At 37.6% G+C, this 25,149-nt stretch overlaps 2 protein-coding genes across 2 annotated transcripts; one reads left to right on the top strand and one right to left on the bottom strand.

The window, feature by feature from the left end:
* Positions 1–1,077: 1,077 nt before the first annotated feature.
* Positions 1,078–10,304, top strand: LOC131532416 (acidic mammalian chitinase-like). Its single transcript, XM_058764045.1, has 19 exons — positions 1,078–1,183; positions 1,277–1,303; positions 1,767–1,971; positions 2,364–2,420; positions 2,507–2,672; positions 3,194–3,318; positions 3,462–3,585; positions 3,727–3,909; positions 4,010–4,126; positions 4,203–4,335; positions 5,094–5,298; positions 5,695–5,751; positions 5,838–6,003; positions 6,516–6,640; positions 6,784–6,907; positions 7,049–7,231; positions 7,332–7,448; positions 7,525–7,657; positions 8,220–10,304. The coding sequence occupies exons 1-19, from the start codon at positions 1,156–1,158 to the stop codon at positions 8,474–8,476; spliced, it is 2,532 nt and encodes an 843-aa protein (XP_058620028.1). The 5' UTR covers positions 1,078–1,155; the 3' UTR covers positions 8,477–10,304.
* A 2,497-nt stretch (positions 10,305–12,801) lies between these two features.
* On the bottom strand, positions 12,802–25,149 carry pm20d1.2 (peptidase M20 domain containing 1, tandem duplicate 2). The gene is made up of 13 exons (XM_058764287.1): positions 24,879–25,149; positions 24,625–24,711; positions 23,689–23,924; positions 23,521–23,607; positions 23,312–23,445; positions 23,102–23,221; positions 22,860–22,935; positions 22,698–22,759; positions 20,590–20,668; positions 20,443–20,514; positions 19,997–20,162; positions 19,803–19,902; positions 12,802–19,713 (listed from the first exon to the last, which is right to left on the bottom strand). Exons 1-13 carry the CDS (start codon positions 25,096–25,098, stop codon positions 19,584–19,586), a joined length of 1,569 nt encoding a protein of 522 aa, XP_058620270.1. The 5' UTR covers positions 25,099–25,149; the 3' UTR covers positions 12,802–19,583.

Here is a 25,149-nt window from a genome sequence, read left to right as displayed (position 1 = left end):
GATGGTATAGTGCCCAAGAACCTGAATGACTCAACTGTTGCCTCTGTGTTGTTCATGATGGTGAGTGAGTAGTGGTTATGCTGGGGTATTTCTCCTAAAATCCACAATCATCTTATGACTGCACCAGACAGCCAGCCCCTCAACCTCCCTTTCATATGCAGACTTGTCACCGTCATGAATGGGGCAGGTGACTTTGTCATCCACAAACTTTACCAGCCTGACAGAGGCGTTTTTAGAGGTGCGGTGTAGAGGGAGAAGAGCTGTGGGGAGAGCACACATCCCTGGGGGGTACCAATGCTGATTGTACAGGTGTTGGACATGAATTTCCCCAGCCTTGCTAGCTGCTGCCTATCTGTCAGAAAACTGGTGATCCACTGACAGATAGAGCTAAGAACAGAGAGCTGGGCTAATTTGGTCTTGAAAGCCGAGCTTTTTTTTTATAGAGAAAAAAAAAATTCACTTTCTTTTCTTAATTTCCCTTCTAGCTTGCTTCCTAATCTAGATTTCTTTAAGCCTCATTCAGACTGTCAGCCCAAATGTGCAAATCCGATCATATTTAAATATTATAAATATTTTTAATTAATAAATATAATTAAATAGCATGTCAGTTGGAACACAGTTCATGTACGGAGCTCTCTTCTAACAAGCTGATTATCTGAATCAGGTGTGTTAACTAATGAGAGACATGCTAAAATATGCAGAGCGGGGGGCCTGGAATTGAGAAACGCTGCGTCTAGTTGCTTTGCATAAATGTAAATCTAAGGATCTAAGTAATCTACTTTTTTGATTAACGTGTATTCTTTGCACTAGATGTAGTTTTGGATCAGTGTAACTTAATATGTTTTGAGAGGTCCTGTATCTTTGAAATGACATTTGATTCACTGAACTCAGTAATTGAAGTTTAAACAATGGAGCAAACGATACAATCACAATGAACAAAACCTTAAGACTGTTATAGTGCAATGTATTGTATGTTAACATCCAGGGCAGATGACAGGGAACAGCTATTTTAGGGAAAATAATGTGTGTTCTTGTTTTTGGTTAATCATTGGTATTATGCAAGGAGTTCTGTGTTGGGGGTTATATAAACAGTAACTTCTGTCTTTCATACAGCAGTAGCAGACAGAGTTTCTTGACTGATACAACCATCGCATTATGAGGACCAAATTAATTTTTCTAGCTGGTAAGTGATTGTTGATCTTACAGAACAAATTTTTAAGAGCTTGATGGCCTTGGAGTCTTTTATATGTTAACATTTCTTTTTATCTTGTTTCAGGCTTTTCCCTGGCATTGTGTCACTTTGGTAATTTTCTTTTAATTTGGTGTTTCATTCCTAAATACTAGATTCAAAAATCACTATATACTACTTCTAATAATAATTTATCTATTCTGCAAACCGCTTTTCTTATGTAGGGTCATGGAAATAATAAATATAATAATAATAATTGCTTTTAATAATATTTCTAATATTTATTGTAATTAATAATTGTATATTATATTACTATATGTTATATTATAAATGCACTGAAAAAAAATGATGAATGATTTTGAATTTACTAAAAAAATTAAGTTAAGTGGTTGCAATCAATCTATTTTAACTACATTTAAATAAACAAATTTAGTTGACTAACTTTCAAATTTTTATTTTTTAAATGTGGCTAAAATAAATTGTTTGCAACCACTTACCTTAAAATTACGAAAATTCAATTAATAATTTTATTTTTTTTGTATGTATTCAATCAGTGTGTATGTATCTTGCATTTCAGGAGGGGCCTCCCAGCTTGCATGCTACTTCACAAACTGGTCTCAGTACAGACCTGATGTTGGCAAGTTCATGCCAGAAAATGTGGATCCACGTCTGTGCACTCATTTAATTTATGCTTTTTCCATTATTAATAAGGCAAATGAGTTGACCACTTTTGAATGGAATGATGAAACTCTCTACAAATCTTTCAATGGACTAAAGGAAAAGTATGTGCTATGTGATGTTTTGTTTGTGATTTTTGCATTTTGTAATTGAATAGAATGCATTATGTAGTTTTGAATACACTCATAAAAATAGAAGTTCTTTATTGGCATCAATGGTTCCACAAAGAACTTTTACCATCCATGGAACCTTTTCATTCCACAAAAGGTTCTTTACAGTGAAAAAAAAGGTTATTTAGATAGAAAATGTTCTTCATACTAAGAAAAAAACGTTCTTTTAAGAACCGTTCACTGAAAGGTTCTTTGGGGAACCAAAACTGGTTCTTCTATGGCATCGTTGTGAAAACCCTCTTTTGGAACCTTTTATTTTTAAGAGTGTAGTGATAATTTGTCAGAGACATTACAGAGAATAATAATACAAATATTTGACTTGACAGAAATCCCAGCTTGAAAACTCTCTTGGCTGTCGGAGGATGGAACTTTGGCACAGAACAGTAAGAATCCTGCTCAAAACACTGAATTTTGAAGGATGTGTGTTGAACATAAGTGTTTATTTCATCTTCATGGAACTTCTCGTCAGGTTTAGTATTGTGGTGTCCACATCAGCAAACAGGCGGACGTTTATTCAGTCCTCCATCACATTTCTGAGGAGACATGGTTTTGATGGTCTGGATCTGGACTGGGAGTATCCGGGTTCCCGTGGAAGTCCTCCAGAAGACAAGCAAAGGTTCACTCTGCTCTGTAAGGTACTGCAGTATTTACAGATTTTTGTTTTTACACAATACAGTAGTTTTTCCAAGTCAATTTATGCTGTTTACATGATGAGATGATAACATGGTTGAATGCTTAAGTAAAAAAACAATAAAGATAATAGATAATCGGAGAATGATTGAGTATGCATGCACACAAGTCGACTGGTGAAAAAGCTTTTTTTGTAAGTATCTGAACTCCAAAAGTTATAAGACCTCAACAAGTTTGTTTTAAACCTCAAGGGGGCTGAGCATCTTGAGCTTCAGTGAAAGAAAAACATCTGACCGTCTGTAAAAAGAGTCGTGATCAATGCGACAAATTTAATAAATTGATTAGGGACCTAGAAATAGTCCAAAATATGAAATGCGTCTCATTCGTTTTACCTCATAACATTTATTTATGTAACACTTCTCAAAATCCAAAACTTGGTTTACTTCCAGGTTTATATTAGATTTTGAATCCCAGGTTCAAAATAGTTTTTTAATATTTCCATTATAATTTACTTTGACTGTAACAGGAGCTCTTGGAAGCTTTCGAGGCAGAGAGTGCTGCCACTGGACGCCCCAGACTCATGCTCACTGCTGCAGTGGCTGCTGGGAAAGGAACCATTGATGCTGGTTATGAAATTGCAGAAATCGCCAAGTATGCCTTCTGAAAAGTTTTTGTTCACTCGGAATCAAGAAATATGAATCAAGTGAATATGTTGTCTGGCCAAGACCCACACAGTCAGCCTCATTATTTGTTTGAATGTCTTGAGTCTGATCTTGTGTCTTCTGGTAATGCAGGTATTTGGACTTCATTAATGTGATGACCTATAACTTCCACGGCTCATGGGAAAGTGTCACCGGGCACAACAGTCCTCTGTACCGTGGCTCTAGAGACACAGGAGACAACATCTACTTCAATACTGTAAGAAGGCCTTCTATCCTACTGTATTCTTAACTTCATGTATATCATATAAATGATTGTGGGTGATACTATGAGTCATTGCAAATAATATGAAGCTGGAAACATGCAACAGGAAGTAAGTGATTGGTCATGATAATGCAGGATTTTGCAATGAGATACTGGAGAGATCAGGGCGCTCCTGTGGAGAAGCTGAGGATGGGCTTTGCAACATATGGAAGAACATTGCGCCTGTCGTCAGGAACCAGTGGAGCTGGAGCTCCAGCCAGTGGTCCTGGATCAGCTGGAAAATACACCAGAGAGGCCGGATTCTGGTCCTATTATGAGGTCTTGCCTTCAGCCTAAACGCATGCACTTACATTACAGCTTGTTATCCGATTGTGCAAAATAAAATCAGAAGAGTTATGAATCCATATTCTCCCATCAGGTCTGTACTTTTCTTGAAGGAACCTCTGTGAAATGGATTGATGATCAGAAAGTTCCTTATGCAACAAAAGGACATGAATGGGTGGGATTCGATAACAAGGAAAGCTTTGAGACTAAGGTAAATATGTCACAAAGGTTTGGAAAATAGATAAACTGTAATGCAGCTCTCATGTTCAAAATCTGTTCTGCTTCAGGTGAACTACCTAAAGGAGAACAAGTTTGGAGGAGCTTTCGTCTGGGCTCTGGATCTTGATGACTTTACAGGACACTTCTGTAAGCAGGGAAAATACCCTCTCATTGGACATCTCAGTACACTTCTAAATATAGGTACAACTCATATCTTACTCAAGTCCATTTTTACCACAGAAGAAAAAATCACGCTCTGGTAAATTATAATTGTCATGATTGTGAAAAGTCTATAAAAAAAACTACTTCATAATTATGAGTCAAGAATTTTAAATGATGAGATACTAAATAATTATGAGACAAAGTAGAAACTGAGATTCACAATTATGATCTCCTAATGAGACCATTTCAACTGCTTATCTCATTATTATAACTTTGTATCTCATCATTTTGTCCTCTTATGTAATTATGACTTTTATGCCATAATTATGGTTTACCAATGCATGATTTATTTCTTATGATGCAAAAATGAGCTTCCATACATATCTGATAAATCATTATAATTAATAGTGTGATTGCCTTTTTTAGTACTTTTTTTTTTTTTAGATTATAAAAAGTTAAAGATAATCTACAGTCAGATCTGTGTCACCCTGTCAGTTTATTTTGCTATAATTACTGACTGTTCAATAATTATTAGGAGTATTGCACAGCTACTCTGCTTAAATTTAATACATGTATGTAAAATATTTATTTGACTTGAAATTTGTTCATAATAGTTCATTACCTCTACATTATCTTAAAGCTTCTGCTAAAAAAAAAAAACAGTATTCCAGATAGTTGTGTAATAAGCTAGATAATAATAAATGAAATAACTGGAAAACTAAGAAAATATCAAATTCATATTTCCTCCAGATTTTTTTGTATGTATTCAATTAGTGTGTATGTATCTTGCATTTCAGGATGGGCCTCCCAGCTTGCATGCTACTTCACAAACTGGTCTCAGTACAGACCTGATGTTGGCAAGTTCATGCCAGAAAATGTGGATCCACGTCTGTGCACTCATTTAATTTATGCTTTTTCCATTATTAATAAGGCAAATGAGTTGACCACTTTTGAATGGAATGATGAAACTCTCTACAAATCTTTCAATGGACTAAAGGAAAAGTATGTGCTATGTGATGTTTTGTTTGTGATTTTTGCATTTTGTAATTGAATAGAATGCATTATGTAGTTTTGAATACACTCATAAAAATAGAAGTTCTTTATTGGCATCAATGGTTCCACAAAGAACCTTTACCATCCATGGAACCTTTTCATTCCACAAAAGGTTCTTTACAGTGGAAAAAAAGGTTATTTAGATAAATGTTCTTCACACTAAAAAAAAAAAAAAAAACGTTCTTTTAAGAACCGTTCACTGAAAGGTTCTTTGGGGAACCAAAACTGGTTCTTCTATGGCATCGTTGTGAAAACCCTCTTTTGGAACCTTTTATTTTTAAGAGTGTAGTGATAATTTGTCAGAGACATTACAGAGAATAATAATACAAATATTTGACTTGACAGAAATCCCAGCTTGAAAACTCTCTTGGCTGTCGGAGGATGGAACTTTGGCACAGAACAGTAAGAATCCTGCTCAAAACACTGAATTTTGAAGGATGTGTGTTGAACATAAGTGTTTATTTCATCTTCATGGAACTTCTCGTCAGGTTTAGTATTGTGGTGTCCACATCAGCAAACAGGCGGACGTTTATTCAGTCCTCCATCACATTTCTGAGGAGACATGGTTTTGATGGTCTGGATCTGGACTGGGAGTATCCGGGTTCCCGTGGAAGTCCTCCAGAAGACAAGCAAAGGTTCACTCTGCTCTGTAAGGTACTGCAGTATTTACAGATTTTTTACACAATACTGTAGTGCAAGTCAAATTATGCTGTTTACATGATGAGATGATAACATGGTTGAATGCTTAAGTAAAAAAACAATAAAGATAATAGATAATCGGAGAATGATTGAGTATGCATGCACACAAGTCGACTGGTGAAAATGCTTTTTTTGTAAGTATCTGAACTCCAAAAGTTATAAGACCTCCACAAGTTTGTTTTAAACCTCAAGGGGGCTGACCATCTTGAGCTTCAGTGAAAGAAAAACATCTGACCGTCTGTAAAAAGAGTCGTGATCAATGCGACAAATTTAATAAATTGATTAGGGACCTAGAAATAGTCCAAAATATGAAATGCGTCTCATTCGTTTTACCTCATAACATTTATTTATGTAACACTTCTCAAAATCCAAAACTTGGTTTACTTCCAGGTTTATATTAGATTTTGAATCCCAGGTTCAAAATAGTTTTTTAATATTTCCATTATAATTTACTTTGACTGTAACAGGAGCTCTTGGAAGCTTTCGAGGCAGAGAGTGCTGCCACTGGACGCCCCAGACTCATGCTCACTGCTGCAGTGGCTGCTGGGAAAGGAACCATTGATGCTGGTTATGAAATTGCAGAAATCGCCAAGTATGCCTTCTGAAAAGTTTTTGTTCACTCGGAATCAAGAAATATGAATCAAGTGAATATGTTGTCTGGCCAAGACCCACACAGTCAGCCTCATTATTTGTTTGAATGTCTTGAGTCTGATCTTGTGTCTTCTGGTAATGCAGGTATTTGGACTTCATTAATGTGATGACCTATAACTTCCACGGCTCATGGGAAAGTGTCACCGGGCACAACAGTCCTCTGTACCGTGGCTCTAGAGACACAGGAGACAACATCTACTTCAATACTGTAAGAAGGCCTTCTATCCTACTGTATTCTTAACTTCATGTATATCATATAAATGATTGTGGGTGATACTATGAGTCATTGCAAATAATATGAAGCTGGAAACATGCAACAGGAAGTAAGTGATTGGTCATGATAATGCAGGATTTTGCAATGAGATACTGGAGAGATCAGGGCGCTCCTGTGGAGAAGCTGAGGATGGGCTTTGCAACATATGGAAGAACATTGCGCCTGTCGTCAGGAACCAGTGGAGCTGGAGCTCCAGCCAGTGGTCCTGGATCAGCTGGAAAATACACCAAAGAGGCCGGATTCTGGTCCTATTATGAGGTCTTGCCTTCAGCCTAAACGCATGCACTTACATTACAGCTTGTTATCCGATTGTGCAAAATAAAATCAGAAGAGTTATGAATCCATATTCTCCCATCAGGTCTGTACTTTTCTTGAAGGAACCTCTGTGAAATGGATTGATGATCAGAAAGTTCCTTATGCAACAAAAGGACATGAATGGGTGGGATTCGATAACAAGGAAAGCTTTGAGACTAAGGTAAATATGTCACAAAGGTTTGGAAAATAGATAAACTGTAATGCAGCTCTCATGTTCCAAATCTGTTCTGCTTCAGGTGAACTACCTAAAGGAGAACAAGTTTGGAGGAGCTTTCGTCTGGGCTCTGGATCTTGATGACTTTACAGGACACTTCTGTAAGCAGGGAAAATACCCTCTCATTGGACATCTCAGTACACTTCTAAATATAGGTACAACTCATATCTTAATCAAGTCCATTTTTACCACAGAAGAAAAAAATCACGCTCTGGTAAATTATAATAAATGATGAGATACTAAATAATTATGAGACAAAGTAGAAACTGAGATTCACAATTATGATCTCCTAATGAGACCATTTCAACTGCTTATCTCATAACTTTGTATCTCATCATTTTGTCCTATTATGACATGAGCTTCCATACATATCTGATAAATCATTATAATTAATAAAGTGATTGCCTTAGGTACCTTTTTTGATTATAAAAAGTTAAAGATAATCTACAGTCAGATCTGTGTCACCCTGTCAGTTTATTTTGCTATAATTACTGACTGTACAATAATTATTAGGAGTATTGCACAGCTACTCTCCTTAAATTAATACATGCATGTAAAATATTTATTTGACTTGAAATTTGTTCATAATGGTTCATTATCTTAAAGCTTCTGCTAAAAAAAAAAACAGTATTCCAGAAGGTTGTGTAATAAGCTAGATAATAATAAATGAAATAACTGGAGAACTAAGATAAAATATCAAATTCATACTTCCTCCAGATTTCCCACCTGTCTCTCCAAGTACAACACATGAGCCTGGAAAGACCACAACAACAGCATCCACTGCTGTGTCTCATGCCACAAGACCTCGTGTTGTCCCGACAGCTCCCTCAGAGTTCTGTGTTTCCAAAACCGACGGGTTATACGTGAACCCAGATGACCCTAAAACCTTCATTCAGTGTTCTAATGGCAGGGCCTTTGTAATGCCTTGTCCTGATGGGACGGTCTACAATCTTGACTGCTTGTGCTGTGACTAGCCTAAGAATTAATCAGTGTTCCACTTCTGCAAAGAAAATGTGTGGAATTTTGCCGGTATTGTTTTACTGTTTATTGCAAGTAGTGGCAAAAAAAAAAGTCACTTTACTTAAGTAAAGTTCATTTCGTCAAATTTAACAGACACCCAATGATTTAATACTACTTTCTTAAAATTATATGCTACATTTTGTTGTCTTAAGAATGGAGCGCAGTCGGTCTAATTTGTCTGAATAAAACTAACCTCATTAAGCATTAATTGCTTAACTGCATTTTTTTAAATTTACTTTTAAAGTGGCACTGCATTAGTAACCTTGTGAAATTTTTTTAACATTTTATATACAGTGGGGCAAAAAAGTATTTAGTCAGCCACCAATTGTGCAAGTTCTCCCACTTAAAAAGATGAGAGAGGCCTGTAATTTTCATCATAGGTATACCTCAACTATGAGAGACAAAATGAGGAAAAAAAAAATCCAGAAAATCACATTGTAGGATTTTTAAAGAATTAATTGGTAAATTCCTCTGTAAAATAAGTATTTGGTCACCTACAAACAAGCAAGATTTCTGGCTCTCACAGACCTGTAACTTCTTCTTTAAGAGGCTCCTCTGTCCTCCACTCGTTACCTGTATTAATGGCATCTGTTTGAACTCGTTATCAGTATAAAAGAGACCTGTCCACAACCTCAAACAGTCCAACTCCAAACTCCACCATGGTCAAGACCAAAGAGCTGTCAAAGGACACCAGAAACAAAATTGTAGACCTGCACCAGGCTGGGAAGACTGAATCTGCAATAGGTAAGCAACTTGGTGTGAAGAAATCAACTGTGGGAGCAATTATTAGAACATGGAAGACATACAAGACCACTGATAATCTCCCTCGATCTGGGGCTCCACGCAAGATCTCACCCCGTGGGGTCAAAATGATCACAAGAACTGTGAGCAAAAATCCCAGAACCACACGGGGGGACCTAGTGAATGACCTGCAGAGAGCTGGGACCAAAGTAACAAAGGCTACCATCAGTAACACACTGCGCCGCCAGGGACTCAAATCCTGCAGTGCCAGACGTGTCCCCCTGCTTAAGCCAGTACATGTCCGGCCCGTCTGAAGTTTGCTAGAGAGCATTTGGATGATCCAGAAGAGGTTTGGGAGAATCAGATGAAACCAAAATAAAACTTTTTGGTAAAAACTCAACTTGTTGTGTTTGGAGGAGAAAGAATGCTGAGTTGCATCCAAAAAACACCATACCTACTGTGAAGCATGGGGGTGGAAACATCATGCTTTGGGGCTGTTTTTCTGCAAAGGGACCAGGACGACTGATCCGTGTAAACGAAAGAATGAACGGGGCCATGTATCGTGAGATTTTGAGTGAAAACCTCCTTCCATCAGCAAGGGCATTGAAGATGAAACGTGGCTGGGTCTTTCAGCATGACAATGATCCCAAACACACCGCCCGGGCAACGAAGGAGTGGCTTCGTAAGAAGCATTTCAAGGTCCTGGAGTGGCCTAGCCAGTCTCCAGATCTCAACCCCATCGAAAATCTTTGGAAGTTCGTGTTGCCCAGCGACAGCCCCAAAACATTACTGCTCTAGAGGAGATCTGTATGGAGGAATGGGCCAAAATGCCAGCAACAGTGTGTGAAAACCTTGTGAAGACTTACAGAAAACGTTTGACCTCTGTCATTGCCAACAAAGGGTTATTAACAAAGTGGGTATATAACAAAGTATTGAGATGAAATTTTGTTATTGACCAAATACTTATTTTCCACCATAATTTGCAAATAAATTCTTTAAAAATCCTACAATGTGATTTTCTGGATTTTTTTTTCTCATTTTGTCTCTCATAGTTGAGGTATACCTATGATGAAAATTACAGGCCTCTCTCATCTTTTTAAGTGGGAGAACTTGCACAATTGGTGGCTGACTAAATACTTTTTTGCCCCAGTGTGTGTGTGTGTATTATATATATATTTTCTAATAAATCCTCAAACATTGAGAAAAAAAAAAAAAATATATATATATATATATATTTTTTTTTTCTCAATGTTTGAGGATTTATTAGAAAATAAATAAGAAAGAACACAATAAGTTTCTATTAAAACAATTTATTAATTTAAACTTGAAATGAGAACTTCATGTAACATTCTTGAAATTTCAAAATGATTAAAGGTCCCATATTGTACACCTTTCTGGAGTTTTATTTTAGGTTTTGATGTCCTTAAGAATATATATTTGCGGTATAAGTACCAAAAACCCATCAATATATATTTACAACTTTTCTTCTAGAGCTCTGTTAAGAACAGGCAGTTCTAATTAAGGCCTGTCTAATTAATATGAGCCTCACTTATGATTGGCCTGTTGTTTTCTGAGTAACGCACGGCCAGGCCAAACACAGGTAACTAGGGGTCATGTAGTGCCGACGTCACAATTACGTCACAGCGCTAGCTGGAGGCAAAACGAAGGGAAAACTGGAGGCAGCCCATTCAAACAAGCGCAGAATCTGCTAAGATACATAGGAGCTTAAAATATCATCTTGTTGTGATGTTGGGTGCCAGAACCGATGTAGCACCGCCTCAAATTAGAAATTTGATCTCATACCTGCTGCCACTGCCAGACAAAAAACCGACGACAGCTGTGGTTAAACGCGATAAAATGAGCGAACTGGACAGAAACGATCGTCAAAAATGCTCGCGTTTGCAGTGCACACTTCTTATTAGAAAAGGTTCAATAAAGTATTGTCTTTTGTTGTTTTGGGCGCATCTGAAGATTTCTTGCATCTCACGGCTGTTATGTCATGTATTTAATACGTTAATGTCTGTGTGCATGTGTGTAAAACAACAAACTGACAATTTATATATAATCATTTGTAATTGCATATACATTGTTGTGATTTACTGTGGCTGGAAGAATAATGTAGCTATAAAAATAGTTGCCTGCTGAAATTGAAATGTATTTACATCTTCATCATGACTAGATAGACACGGTGAGTTTGTCTTTACTACACGTTAGACGTGATCCACCTCTCACAGTAACAATCCTGTCAGTTCGTCCATCCTTTGAGTGAGAGTGTAACGTTACAGGTCAGCCGATCTGGTTTCGTCCGTTAAAGAGGTCATCGGATGCAAAATTCACTTTTCAAGTTGTTTGAACATAAATGTGTGTTGGAAATGTGTGTACACATCCATCCTATAATGATAAAAATCCACCCAGTGTTTTTTTTAAAAATCCCTATTTTAAAATCCTCTCTCTCAAATCAGGCTGTTCTGTGATTACTGTCAGAATTACATAGTTCTGTACAGGCCGCTCCCACGATATTTGGTTGACAGGACCGTCTTACCTTAGACCCGCCCTGAGTGAGCTGTAAACAGACTGACTGCCATTGTGTCGACTCTGGTGCAGGGGAAGACAACATGTCTCAGATTAAGCAATTTAAGTGCTTTGTTGTTGGATGCAGGGGTGCGGGAAGTTGTTTTAGGTTGGGGGGTTTTTGGTGATTGCGATAGAGGCTATTTACACCAAGTGAAAATAACAGTATTTTTTTGTGATATGCTATTTACACAGTGCAAATAGCTTTAATTTCTATTTATGTTAAAGGCAGGGGTGCAAACTCGTCAGGGGTGAAAAAGGTGACAAAAAAAGTTCTCCATCTTGAAATAGGCTGTTACAGTCATGTCAGATACATGTACGAGTTGAACGCACGTGAGCGCCACCACAAAGTCGTTATCACGAGTAGGAAACTCGAAATTTTCTTTAAGCCCCGAGTTTCCGATTTGGCGGCGTGTCCGTGAAAAAACGCGTCGGATGCAATGGACGCAGCCAAAGATTATATGCAGTGTCGGTAAAGTTGTCGAAATTAATAAAATGAAAACTATATAAGTTACATAGCCTACACACAATATTATTATATAATTATAATAGAATATATAATTATTCAGTTTACATCACCTTCATAAATAAAATAAAACGGAAAAAAGAAAAAACACACTGATGCACATTCTTCATTCGGTCATAAGTTGCTTGCAGTTAGCTTGTTCCTACACGTTTTACGTAGCCTCTGGAAATATGGATAGCATGCCTGCAGCGTCTAAAAGTTTGGCTTCAGGAGTGAGATTGGTTGGTTGAGGGAAAGGACATTAAGGTAAGCCAATCAGAGGCAGAGTAGGGAAGGGCCATTCCTTTGCCAACAGGGGAAAAAAACGCTACAGGTGACGTGACACAGATGACACGCAGATACAACACCCCAATAAATTTTGTTTTTACAGATCTACACGATTCACGTGAATGACCTATTTCAAGGTGAAAACGGCGAATTTCGCCGAAAGGTGACAAGTTTGCACCCCTGAAAGGGTTGGTTTACTGCTTTTTTTCTTTGCTTGATTGTGTTTATGGGGTGCAATATAACATGTCTTCGTGTTTCGTTTGTTAAAAAATGCCTTATTTTTCATATATTTCACCTTTATTGTAAGCCGCTTTCTCCTCTGTCATTTGAACGACCGGTTGACTTCCTGATTCTCTGAAACCACTCCCTCAGAAACAGGCAATGGGCTCAGATTGGTTAGTTGGGCCGGTGTGTTGTGATTGGCTAAACTGCGTACTGCACATTGTCCGGAAACTTCACGCCCATTACCTTCACGGGCGACAGTTGCATGTGCTCCGGTCAAATGTAAATAATGGTGTCAATATTGCCGTATCAGTTTGAGCCAGAATCAGACCCAGAAAGCGGTAATGAAGAGAGTCAAGCAGAACTTCGGCAAGCACGGCTCTTACAAAGCGTTTCTGAATGGAAGTTTGCTGTTGGATTACATATAATTTTTTGAAGTTCCTACACGTTTGTCTTATACACACAAAATAGCATCGAACTAAATGGCTATTATAACCAAACAGCGTTGGCTTGTGTTTACGTTCTTGATCAAATCGAAAAATTACATCATAAAGTATACATGGAAAATACATTTACAAAATTAGTACATAATTACAAATTCGGGTCCAAAATGTTTGTACGCGTTTGTCATAGACACACGAAATAGCATTTAACTAACTGGCTACTAAAGCCAGCGTTGGCATGTGTTTACGTCCTTGATAAAACTAAAACATTACATCTGAAATTATACATGCAAATACATTTAAAATTATGAAATCTTACTTACAGGTTGTGGCCCAACAACTGCTGCCTCTGGTTTTAAAGTTGGAACCGCTCCATGTTTTAGTAATAGTTTCTGTGTGAATCCGGCATTGAACTCGTGTAGATTCTGGAAGCTGTCTTCCGTAAAATGCGCAGCACAGAGAGCTAAATTAGGATTGTAATGGTCAGGAACATAATCAAACATAAATTTTAACCATTGTTGACGAACCACAGCATCCGTAGGAAGCCCAAACACAGAAGACCTGACAGCTGGGTGAAAATAACACCGTTTCGACGGCATGGCTACAACTCTCCACTATAACTCTTCCTCTTCGACAAAGCCGCAGAACATGGCCTTGCCCCCTCTTTGGCATGTTCGGGAGGGAGGGGTTGATGCAAATTTATGGGTTTATTACGTATGCAACCTGGGAAGTATCTCGTTGTAGTCCCATAGGAGTCGTTTTTGTAGGCATTATACTTCCTGATTTTTAAAAGAAGATATCTCCGCTTACGTTGAACTTTCAGCGCAGCAACTTTGCAGATACTGTTCATGCACCAACAGCAACATTACACACTATTTAAAATGAAAAAAGTGAAATCGCAGTAAACCACCCCTTTAAAATAGCAGGATATTCTGCTAATTACTTATTGCAAATAGTGGTTAATTATTTGCACCTCAGTATTGTAATACATTATAAAAATTGTAATAACTTATTGAGTGTATTTTTTTAAATTTTATTTCAAATTATTAAATGGATGCCACCTTATTGGGACAAGCCCTCCCTACACCTACCCTAACCGATACTTTATTTTCAACTTTTTGATTATTTCCTTCATTTTTATTAAAAAATAAATGCTTTTCTGATGTGATTTGAAATTTGAAAACGGAGAAAAAAAAGTTGGCCAAAAGGTAGATTCGAACCCCGGTCGATCTTGTCAAAAGGAGCGTGACACACACTTTACTATCTGCGCCACTGAATCTGACAATTAACAAACGTCTTTTGCAAATTTGACTATCCCAATCATACCTTTGTGGGTGGAGTTAGTGTAAAACGCCTCTGCCAACAACCGGGCTGTTTGCACTTACACACTCCGATTTTTATTTTATTTTATTCCCAACAGTTAAACAGTTGCCCACAGAAAAAAACAGAGGGTGCTGCAGCACCCTGATCACCCCCACTTCCCACGCCTCTGGTTGGATGTAATAATGAATATAGCAGTCATCATTAACTCCCGACATCTGAGCCGCTGAAGACGCAGAGGATTAACGTTTTTCTTTGAAGTGAATGCGCCGATCCCGATCTGCTTAAATGCGTCTATGTTCGCGTGAATCATTCGTGATCCAGCTTCATCTACAGAAGAAGTGAGTATAAGGGTTTTTTATGAATTCTTTGCAAATCGCCTTTCCTAATAATGTGCTAGTTAGCCAGTTTTGCGGCTTAAGTAAACAGTACTGCTCGTCACCCCACGGAAGAGAGGGGCGGGGTCAGCAGAGCTCATTAGCATTTAAACCAACATGGACAAAAAAAACGGCTTGACGAAAACAGAGCTGATTTTGACAGGGTAAAAATGTTTTTACACTACCATTGAGAAATTTTAACCAAAGTATGTTATAGACTTTTCATTAAGACCCTAAAGAATCATATCAACATGTGGAAAATGGGCATCCGATGACCCCTTTAAAGTTAACCTTTTCGACATGTTTCCGTGTTGTTGTTGCTCAGCAATGGCATGGACGCGATGCTGTCTGGGGGTTTGGCAAAAGGGCGGTGGGCAGTGCTCGGGATGGTGGCTGAGTAGTTCGGACGTCACATTTTTACGGAAGTCACAAGGGTTTGTGAAAAGGCACAGCTACTTTATGCAGGCTGTGTGCATTTTACTGTGGATTGACTGTTTTGAAACTTATATGGTAGATACATAGCCCCTAGACCTCAGTTATCATGAAAAAAGCCAAGAAATCTCAGTTTTGACAATATGGGTCCTTTAATACAAAACATTTACAGTAATTTTCAGTCTCCGCACAGTCCATTTCAGTGCAAAAATTACTAAGGATTCAAAGTAACATATCAATAGCTTTGTGTACTTTTACTCATTTATAAATCACTCAATGGCCTAGGACCTAAATACATTGCAAATATGCTCACTGAATATAAACCTAACAGACCACTCAGATCATTAGGATCGAGTCAGTTAGAAATACCAAGGGTTCACACAAAACTTTTTAGCTATTAGCTTTTAACTATTATGCCGCTCGCAGTTGGAATCAGCTTCCAGAAGAGATCAGATGTGCTAAAACATTAGCCACATTTAAATCCAGACTCAAAACTCATCTGTTTAGCTGTGCATTTGTTGAATGAGCACTGTGCTACGTCCGAACTGATTGCACTGTATTTTATGTATAATCATTTCCTATTCTTAACTGTTTTAAATTAATTTTAAACAAATTTTGATATAATTTTTAAAAGTTTAAACAGAAGGCTAAAGTAAAGGCCCGTTCACACCAAGCACGATAACTATAAAGATAACAATAAAGATATAGTTCTAAAAATCGTTCTCAATATTAGAGAATAGCAGAGTCCACACCACAACTATAACGATAAAGGCACAGAGAAACGATATCATTGGAATCACTTTCAGAACGATTTTTTCCAGCTGAAGAACGATACAAACATTGACAGCCAATCAGAATCCATCCTGCTACAACGAGCTGGAGAATAGAGTGGTGGAACTATGATGTCACTTTGTAGGCAAAAACCCGGAAGCGAGTGCATTTTAGCGCTTCCGGTTCCAACGTCCCAGAGTCAATGGGTTTTTTGAATGGGATTTTGGTTAAATCCCTAAAATAAGGTCCGTGGTTCACACAGGCTCAAGATACTTTCACGTTTTATTCTATGACATAAAACACATAAAACACTGTTACGTTCCTTAAAAAAAGTTGCTAAATGGGTCTACACTGGCTAAATTGGACTACAGGCACTGTTGGAGACATTCAACATCATCACGCCGAACAGTTTATCAATTGTATTTTCCAATTGTAGTATAATTTGTAATACAATTCATTGTAGAAGAACCAATGAATAGTTTCCCGCATTTTATATTGTTGTTCGACAATGTTTTTTTTGCTTTGCCCCGGAATGCAACATTTGCAAGTCGCAAATGCAAAAGAAATGCAAGTTTTTGGATGGAAGAAGCTCGTTTTATCGCTTTCCTACTGATAAGAGACTTTGGGTTCGGACCATAAGGTAAACTCATTACTCCATGTAAACACCACATTTACCGGCTTTACGTGGTGAAAATGAAACTTTAATGATGCATACTGCTTAAAGCCACGTTAAAATTAAATGTTTACGGCCGCATGAAGCTGTTAGAAAGCATATAGATTGAGGATTTCCTAGAAGCAAAACAATAGCTGAAATGTGGTACTTTATTCACTAAAATAAGTTTAATCTTACCATATGCAAAAACTCGCTCACTCTGCTGTTATTTAATAGATTAAATGCACTAGAATTTTATTGAATAGTACGTGGAGACACGTTTTTAATTAAAATATTCATATTAATCAAGGATTTATGTAAGGGATAATCAACGGCTAGCTGTGCATTAAACGATTTGAATGCACGACGTGGTTGCCTCCGCAAAGTGCATTCAAATTGTTTAATGCACAGCTAGCCGTTGATTATCCCATTTATGCCATGGTCATTTCCCAGCATTTACATATTAAAGATGTTAATAATATTTGTGCTGCAATATTTGACCGGAATGATAAAAATGACGGTTATTTTCGTCTGTATTACTATTCAACTGTAACTGTATGTTACTATGGTTACCAATGTTTATAGGAAACGCATTAATATAGAACGTGATTAAACTGACCTGGAACTACCTGTGCAGTTCAACGAATTTAATCAACACCTGCCAGCAAATCAGAATCGAGTATTCAGACAGACCATGGCATAATGACTTTAATGCACCTTATTTCAAAATGTACAGAAATACGTGCTTTCAAATGTCCTTTAGTTAAGATTATTTCATTTATTCACTATACTATTTATTACTACTGTCTCGTTTCAGTTTTAGTTTGGCTCTAGTTTTGTATTTATTCCATTATTGTATTTAAGCTTCATATAGTGTGGATTAAAATTCATATACAGAGTAAATACTTTTCACTGAACATGTTAAAAATAAGTTTGAAACAGTTGTCGGGAGCGCGCTGGTGGTGACGTTGAAGGCAAGCAACCGTGGTGCTGTAGTTCGTTTATAGCCTAAGTTTAGCTTTTTAGTTCTGGCGCTTGTATTTAGGCTTCAAAATTCATCAAAGATACATTATTTTGTGAAGATTATCTTGATGGACAAAACATGTACGTTTATTTTTTGCGATAATCCAAAAGCCAATGGAAAAATCCTATTGGCTTTTTGTCGAGGAACCAGTTTCATGCTAACCGCCGATCCGCCTACAAAGTGACGTCATAGTTCCCCCACTCTGTTTAAAGCGGCAGACGCGCGTGCGCTTAGATATACAAACGATGTCGTCCGCTGGTGTGGACACTAATATCGTTATCTTTATAGTTATCGTTCTTGGTGTGAACGGGCTTAAGTGCTGTGATGGTAAAGAGAATGTGGGCAAAGAAAGACAAGTGTGTTGGTTGATCAGTTGAAAGTAGGACCTCTGAGTTCTATTTGTTTGGTTTATGATGGTCAAAGTAGGGGGTGAAGTAGTGGAATAGTTAGGTGTTTTGGAAGGTTTTTTTCACTTAGTGCAGAAGAGTTTGAACAAATCTTGAGAATGTTTGTTTTTAAATTCCTTGTATTTATTGTTGTGATTATTATTATTTTAATTCTTTGATTTTATTGTAACTTTCTTTTTAATTCCTTGTTTTTATTGTTGTGATTATTATTTTTTTAATGACTATTTTACTTCCTTTTATGTAAAGCACTTTGAATTACCATTGTGTATGAAATGTGCTATATAAATAAACTTGCCTTGCCTTGCCTTGTGTTGAGCTCCAACTTTGTGACACAAGTGATATTGCAGAGGATGTTTATAGAGCCAGACATAAGCAGTCATAATAAATCACTTCAGTCTAATGCTTATCTATTGGCCCATAATGCAAGCTTTGAAAATGTAACACAGCGTTAACTTAAACCTTAATAAAATCTGAATCAATGAAAATACTATAAAAGGTAAGATAAAGATAATACTGCTCAGGCTTTTTAAGATGAATCTCTCAGAAAGTTAGTTCAAAACACCAAAGCAGCATATCTGACCATGTCAGAAATATTAACTGTGCATTTTGAAGCAGACTAAACCAGAGTTAACTGCACCCACTCACACTTCAAACACAAGTGACGCTCAAAATTATTGAAAATTCTATTCAGCCTGAAAATTAATTATCATCATAATGCCAATTTTGTCTGATTTATTCACACAGCTCGCTTTTTTTCTTTCTTTCTTTCTTTCTTCCTTCTGTGTACAGTTTTTGAAGAAGCTCAGTTGAACTGTAGTAGTGTTCAGCGATGCTTCAGGGTGTTTTTTATTATGGTCAGGATTGCTTATGTTTACTTTGTCATTCAGCCAACAAATTTACAGTAATTTGGCTAAAACCATTACTTAGAGGTCAGGGTGATAATACAATTTAAATAGAAACACACACAAAATATGTATGTAATATGATATTATGATTGTATACGTACTGTATACCTTAAATCACTTTGGATAAAACCATCTGCCAAATGCATGAATGGAGGCCCATGTCCTGCTGTCAACACCTGACAATCAACTGATTACTTTGTGTTTCAGCTCTGCTCGGTATCAAATGCAAGAAAGAACCTTTATGACTGAAATGTTTCACAACCTTCAGTTCTTCATTGTGGTTCTTCTAAAGCTACATTCATTTTATTCACATTTTTAATTCATATCTGCTAAAACAAAGCTCCCTGAGCTTAGTCTCTAAAACTTCAGTGTCTTGAGATCAGTGTAAGTAACGTCCCACCGTTTACAGCTCATGCTGGCCACTGTGAGGTGGCGGCAACTTCCTGATGTCATTATTCTGGATGAGCTGGAAGTAGAACAGTACAATCTCTTCATAGTTCTTAATGGAGATTCTCTCGTTCACACCGTGAAATCTAAAGGAGGAACATGAATGTTTAATAATATAAAAACTTTACATTTCTGGCTGGACAGTATTACAAAGAGCTTTTCTCCTGTGTCTTACCTCTGAGGATCACCTGGTTTGAACCATGACGGGGCAAAGCGATATATATCTTGCGTGATATCCTTGTAGTGACGGCTGTCAGTGTTGCCAACACAGATGCCTGTGAGAGGAAATCAGATCAGTTAGAAGAGGCTCTTCACAAGTCAATGATGTATGAAAGAGGCGCTTCAGCAGAAATGCATCACTTGTCTTACCAGGAGCCACCGTAAGCTGAGGAAACATGCCCTGCACTGTTTTCTTTATGATCTGGAAGCCAAACGCCTGCTCATCATAGGAGCTGATGGGCAGCGGGTCGAATCCATTGACCAGCTCTACCTTCACACGCTCATCTGATACAGTTGACTCGACCAACTCCAGAACCTAAAAGACGACATTGGATCAAACTATGAAATAGACTTTTGATTCTAACCACTGTAAATAACATTTCATTTAAAGGGATAGCCCACCCAAACATTTTAATTCTGTCATCATTTACTCACTCACTACCCATCTAGAGTTAATCAGTTTTTAAATCAGAGTGATTTATGAGAAACTGGTTGGTGTGAAGAAGGTGTAAAGAGCAGAAGTTAATACATGAGCTATCAGAGTTATAGGCTGGACTGAATGAGTCATTGCTGTGACAAACGGCGTGACCTCTCACCTCCTGCAGTGTTTGGGCTGAGTGGATACGGAAATTAACGAAAGCTTCAGCATATGAGGGGATTATGTTAATCTGTCAGAAAAAGAGAAATAATCAGATTTACATACATGCTAACTTTGTGAACTACAACAAAAAAGAGGGGCCCACCTTAACACCCGAGTTAAACATAGTAACGGCAGTTGTGGTCCTCACAAAAGCATTTGTGACAGGTTTTCTCTCCAGCACCCTGCATATGAAAGGGATTTCCCTGGGTTATACATGCTTACATGTTACAATTAACTAACTACAACCCGAATTCCGGAAATATTGGGACGTTTTTTTTTTTTATTTGAATAAATTGAAAACTAAAAGACTTTCAAATCACATGAGCCAATATTTTATTCACAATAGAACTTAGAGAACATAGCAAATGTTTAAATGGAGAAATTTTACACTTTTATCCACTAAATGAGCTCATTTCAAATTTGATGCCTGCTACAGGTCTCAAAAAAGTTGGCACGGGGGCAACAAGGGCTGAAAAAGCAAGAAATTTTGAAAAGATTCAGCTGGGAGAAAGCTTTGCAAATCTCCTCATCTACAGTGCATAACATCATCAAAAGATTCAGAGAAACTGGAGAAATCTCTGTGCGTAAGGAACAAGGCCGAAGACCTTTTGGATGCCCGTGGTCTTCGGGCCCTCAGACGACACTGCATCACTCATCGGCATGATTCTGTCATTGACATTACTAAATGGGCCCAGGAATACTTCCAGAAACCACTGTCGGTAAACAATCCGCCGTGCCATCTGTAAATGCCAACTAAACCTCTATCATGCAAAAAGGACGCCATATGTGAACATGGTCCAGAAGCGCTGTTGTGTCCTGTGGGCCAAGACTCATTTAAAATGGACTGTTGCAAAGTGGAAAAGTGTTCTATGGTCAGACGAGTCCAAATTTGACATTCTTGTTGGAAATCATGGACGCTGTGTCCTCCGGGCTAAAGAGGAGGGAGAACTTCCAGCGTGTTATCAGCGTTCAGTTCAAAAGCCAGCATCTCTGAGGGGTGCATACGTACATACGGTATGGGCAGCTTGCATGTTTTGGAAGGCACTATGAATGCTGAAAGTTATTTAAAGGTTTTAGAGCAACATATGCTCCCCTCCAAACGACGTCTATTTCAGGGAAGGCCTTGTGTATTTCAGCAGGACAATGCAAAACCACATACTGCAGCTATTACAATTAGCTATTAGCGTAGTCGAAGAGTCCAGGTGCTGAATTGGCCTGCAGTCCAGATCTTTCACCTATAGAGAACATTTGACGCATCATTAAAACGAAAAATACGTCAAAGACGACCACAAACTCTTCAGCAGCTGGAAACCTATATCAGGCAAGAATGGGACCAAATTTCAACACCAAAACTCCAGAAACTCATAACCTTGATGCCCAGATGTCTTCAAACTGTTTTGAAAAGAAGAACCACGCTGCACCATGGTAAACATGCCCCCGTCCCAACTATTTTGAGACCTGTAGCAGGCATCAAATTTGAAATGAGCTCATTTTGTGCATAAAATTGCAAAATTTCTCAGTTTAAACATGTTATTTTATCTATGTTCTATTGTGAATAAAATATTGGCTCATGTGATTTGAAATTCTTTTAGTTTTCATTTTAATAAAAAAAATTAAATAAATAAATAAAATAATAATATATTTATGTATAATATTAATTTATATATATATCAATAAATAAATTATCAGCAGTCATTACTCCAGTCTTCAATGTCACATGATCCTTCAGAAAAATCTTATTTGGCGCTTAGAAATATCTCTCTCATTATTATCAATGTTAAAACTTGCAGTTTAATATTTTTGTGGAAACCATAATACAGTTTTTCAGGATTCATTGATGAATAAAAAGTTAAAAAGAAGAGCATTTACATAAAATAAAAATATTTTGTAACATTATGAAACATCTTTACTGTCACTTTTGTCCTTGCTGAAGTAAATGATTAATTTCTTTCACACATCAATACTATGAATTATTATCATATGGGTTCAAGGCAGACTCAGGGCTTTAAAGCCTGACTTGTGTAGCAAGCTTTTCATATAAAAGTACAGAATGGGATTTTATGACAGTCATATAGAGAGGGAAAAAATCCCATAACCATTATTAAATTGTCTTTGGAGGTCCAAAAAGTTTTCAAAGCAGGAAAACTCCCGTATAAAATATGCTTTGATATGACATTAGTTTACTGCATTAAGGTAACCAATATGAGCTACCTGCTGAGTAGTGGAGAGAAGAGCCACAGATTAGACATGATGAATCTGAGAGGCAAACCAAACTACAAAAGAAAGTAAAAGAAATCGTTTTCACAGATACAGAATACAGATCAGTATTTCATAAAACTCGGCCTGTAAAATCCTCAGCTTGTAGCATTTTACCTTATGGGCCAGGTGTTCAAACGTGCCACGCTCAGGACCATAACCAAACAGCCTGGGCATTGGATTTTCCTCCAATCTGGGAAAAAATATTAAAAGATAGCATTAAGTATCTTAATTTAAATGCATTTAGCTTAGTCGAATACTGCTGTCATGCAGCTGGTTTGAGAATAACTTGGATATCCATCTTTAAGTTTCTCCAATTGTTTTACAATAAAACAAAAGTGTTAGGGGTTTCTGCTTGCCTTTTGACTGCTGAAGCCAAGATGCCAATGCCGCTCTCTCTGGGAGGCATGGATGAATGTCCTGGAGGAGTGCTGACACTCAGCTTTACTGTGGCCTGACCTTTCTCACTGATACCTATTCTACAAAACCCACACACAGGCCAAATATTACACACTAATTCAATTACTAATCGACTCTGCTAGTAGAAATGCTCAAATTAACAGTCTCACAGGGCAGCAGGTCCATCCAGGCCACTTATGACACCATCCAACACTGCCAGGCCTTCATCTAAAACATACTGGAGCTTCACTCCACGACTCTTCAGGAGCTTCACGATATTGACTGCCCCGTGTAAACCATTCACCTGACAAAACCATGTAAATAAGTGCATATAAACAAGTATTATAAATGACAGCTAGTCAATTCACTTGAGACGGACCTCCTCATCGTGACCCAAGCCAATGTAGAAGGTTCTGCGAGGAGTGTAACCTCGTTCCAGCAGGTACTCCAACGCCTGAAGGATCCCCTTTAAAACACAGATCATTACAGTGAGCATCAGGCTGGACTGAACAGATGTGAAAAACGATGCAGTGCTGATTCACTGTACCATCACAGACTGTTTATTGTCGATGGTTCCTCGTCCATAAATGAAGCCATTGATCTCTTGAGCAGAGAAAGGAGGAGCATCCCACCCATCCGCCTCATCGGCCGGCACTACATCAATGTGTGCCAGCAGCATGTACGGCTCCAGATCAGGATCGCTTCCTGGTACTGTGAACAGGTGGCTGTAGTTTCCCACCATCTCATGTTGGACCAGACTGGATGAGAAGATCTTTGGGAAGACTGAGAAAGAAAAGATTCTTAAATAACATTCAATACAATATTTAATTATTATTAAAGGACAAGTAGCTGCTTTACATTAATACAGTTATTTTTAATGCTTAAAAATTATAAAGGATGTCGAAGGAAGTGCTTTACCTTTAGAAAATACTTTTTATTTTATATATGTTTGTGGTTTTTGTTATCCTGTTACCAAATTTGTAAAAGTTTAAAGCCTTGTAGTGCAGATTACATTGTTTTCAAGCAATAAATACTTATTTTATGTAAATACTTATATATGCAATATATTTACTGTATATGAAACGATTACATATGAATGATATCCTAGATTAATTAAAATACACCAGAATGCAATTAATAGGGTTGCAGATTCAGCCTAAATTATACTTCAATGCTGTCCAATCTAAAATGACTGAACAATTTGAAAAAATGTAATATGTTTTTGTTTTTTTTGGCTTTTCATGCTGCAGAAAAGGTCCACATTATGTCACTTCATGTGTACAATTTTATAAAATGCCTCATATTTTTTTGTAGTGGGGGAGACCAAGTGGTAACAGGATTGAACTCAAAATGTAGGACACAGCTAATTATGTTTTTGGTCATTAAAATGAGTTCATAATTAAAATATTGTCGTCGTAACTGAAAAGATAGCCTAATGGGGCACCAGTTAGAGTTTGCTGCTGTTGTGTAAGGCATGGCTCACCCTTCCTCAGCAGCCCGTCAAACTCACGCAGCGCGCTCGTGCTCACATTTGTCTCAGTAAATGACACAGTGGGTATCTGAATGGCCGCTATGAAAGAGACGAAAACAAGACATTACAACATTTGTAATATCTACAGCAGCAATCTATGCATGTCGACAGCATGCTTTATCTCCGTTAACTGTATGCGTTTTCCTGATCCATCTATTCACATCACGTGATAAGCTGCAGGTCAAACTGGTTTCGTTGTTTGTTACCTTTGAAATTTGCCAGCAGGTTCTTTCTCTGTTGTGGACTTAAATGAAGAGAAATGGCTGTTGTATTTTCCCATTTTCCCAACTGAAGCCCCGCGTCCGCATCAAATGTAAACGTCCTAACTGTGGCAACAAGGAACAAAACTGTAATCGAAAATATGAAACTAAACAGCAGCACTTTGAGAAACTTAAATAATTTCCACTGAGCGCTATGGCCTGTCATGTTTCAGGAAGTGCAAAAATACAGTCATTTCACGGCCAGAGTTCATGTTTA

The sequence above is a fragment of the Onychostoma macrolepis genome, chromosome 23 (genome assembly GCF_012432095.1).
Source record: "Onychostoma macrolepis isolate SWU-2019 chromosome 23, ASM1243209v1, whole genome shotgun sequence".
Lineage (NCBI taxonomy): Eukaryota > Metazoa > Chordata > Actinopteri > Cypriniformes > Cyprinidae > Onychostoma > Onychostoma macrolepis.
The sequence above is the reverse complement of the archived record's forward strand: the minus strand, read 5'-3'. Positions and strand labels throughout refer to the sequence as shown.

What these genes read in the sequence shown, in the direction of transcription:
- LOC131532416 (XM_058764045.1), top strand. Translation starts at nt 1,156, where the DNA reads ATGAGGACCAAATTAATTTTTCTAGCTG. An exon ending in GAAATTGCAGAAATCGCCAA is followed by an intron (nt 3,319 to 3,461) that starts GTATGCCTTCTG and finishes CTGGTAATGCAG; the next exon opens with GTATTTGGACTTCATTAATG. An exon ending in GATTCTGGTCCTATTATGAG is followed by an intron (nt 7,232 to 7,331) that starts GTCTTGCCTTCA and finishes TTCTCCCATCAG; the next exon opens with GTCTGTACTTTTCTTGAAGG.
- pm20d1.2 (XM_058764287.1), bottom strand. Translation starts at nt 25,098, where the DNA reads ATGACAGGCCATAGCGCTCAGTGGAAATTATTTAAGTTTCTCAAAGTG. An exon ending in TGACGGGCTGCTGAGGAAGG is followed by an intron (nt 23,925 to 24,624) that starts GTGAGCCATGCC and finishes TTTCTTTCTCAG; the next exon opens with TCTTCCCAAAGATCTTCTCA. An exon ending in TTGAACACCTGGCCCATAAG is followed by an intron (nt 22,760 to 22,859) that starts GTAAAATGCTAC and finishes TTTCTTTTGTAG; the next exon opens with TTTGGTTTGCCTCTCAGATT.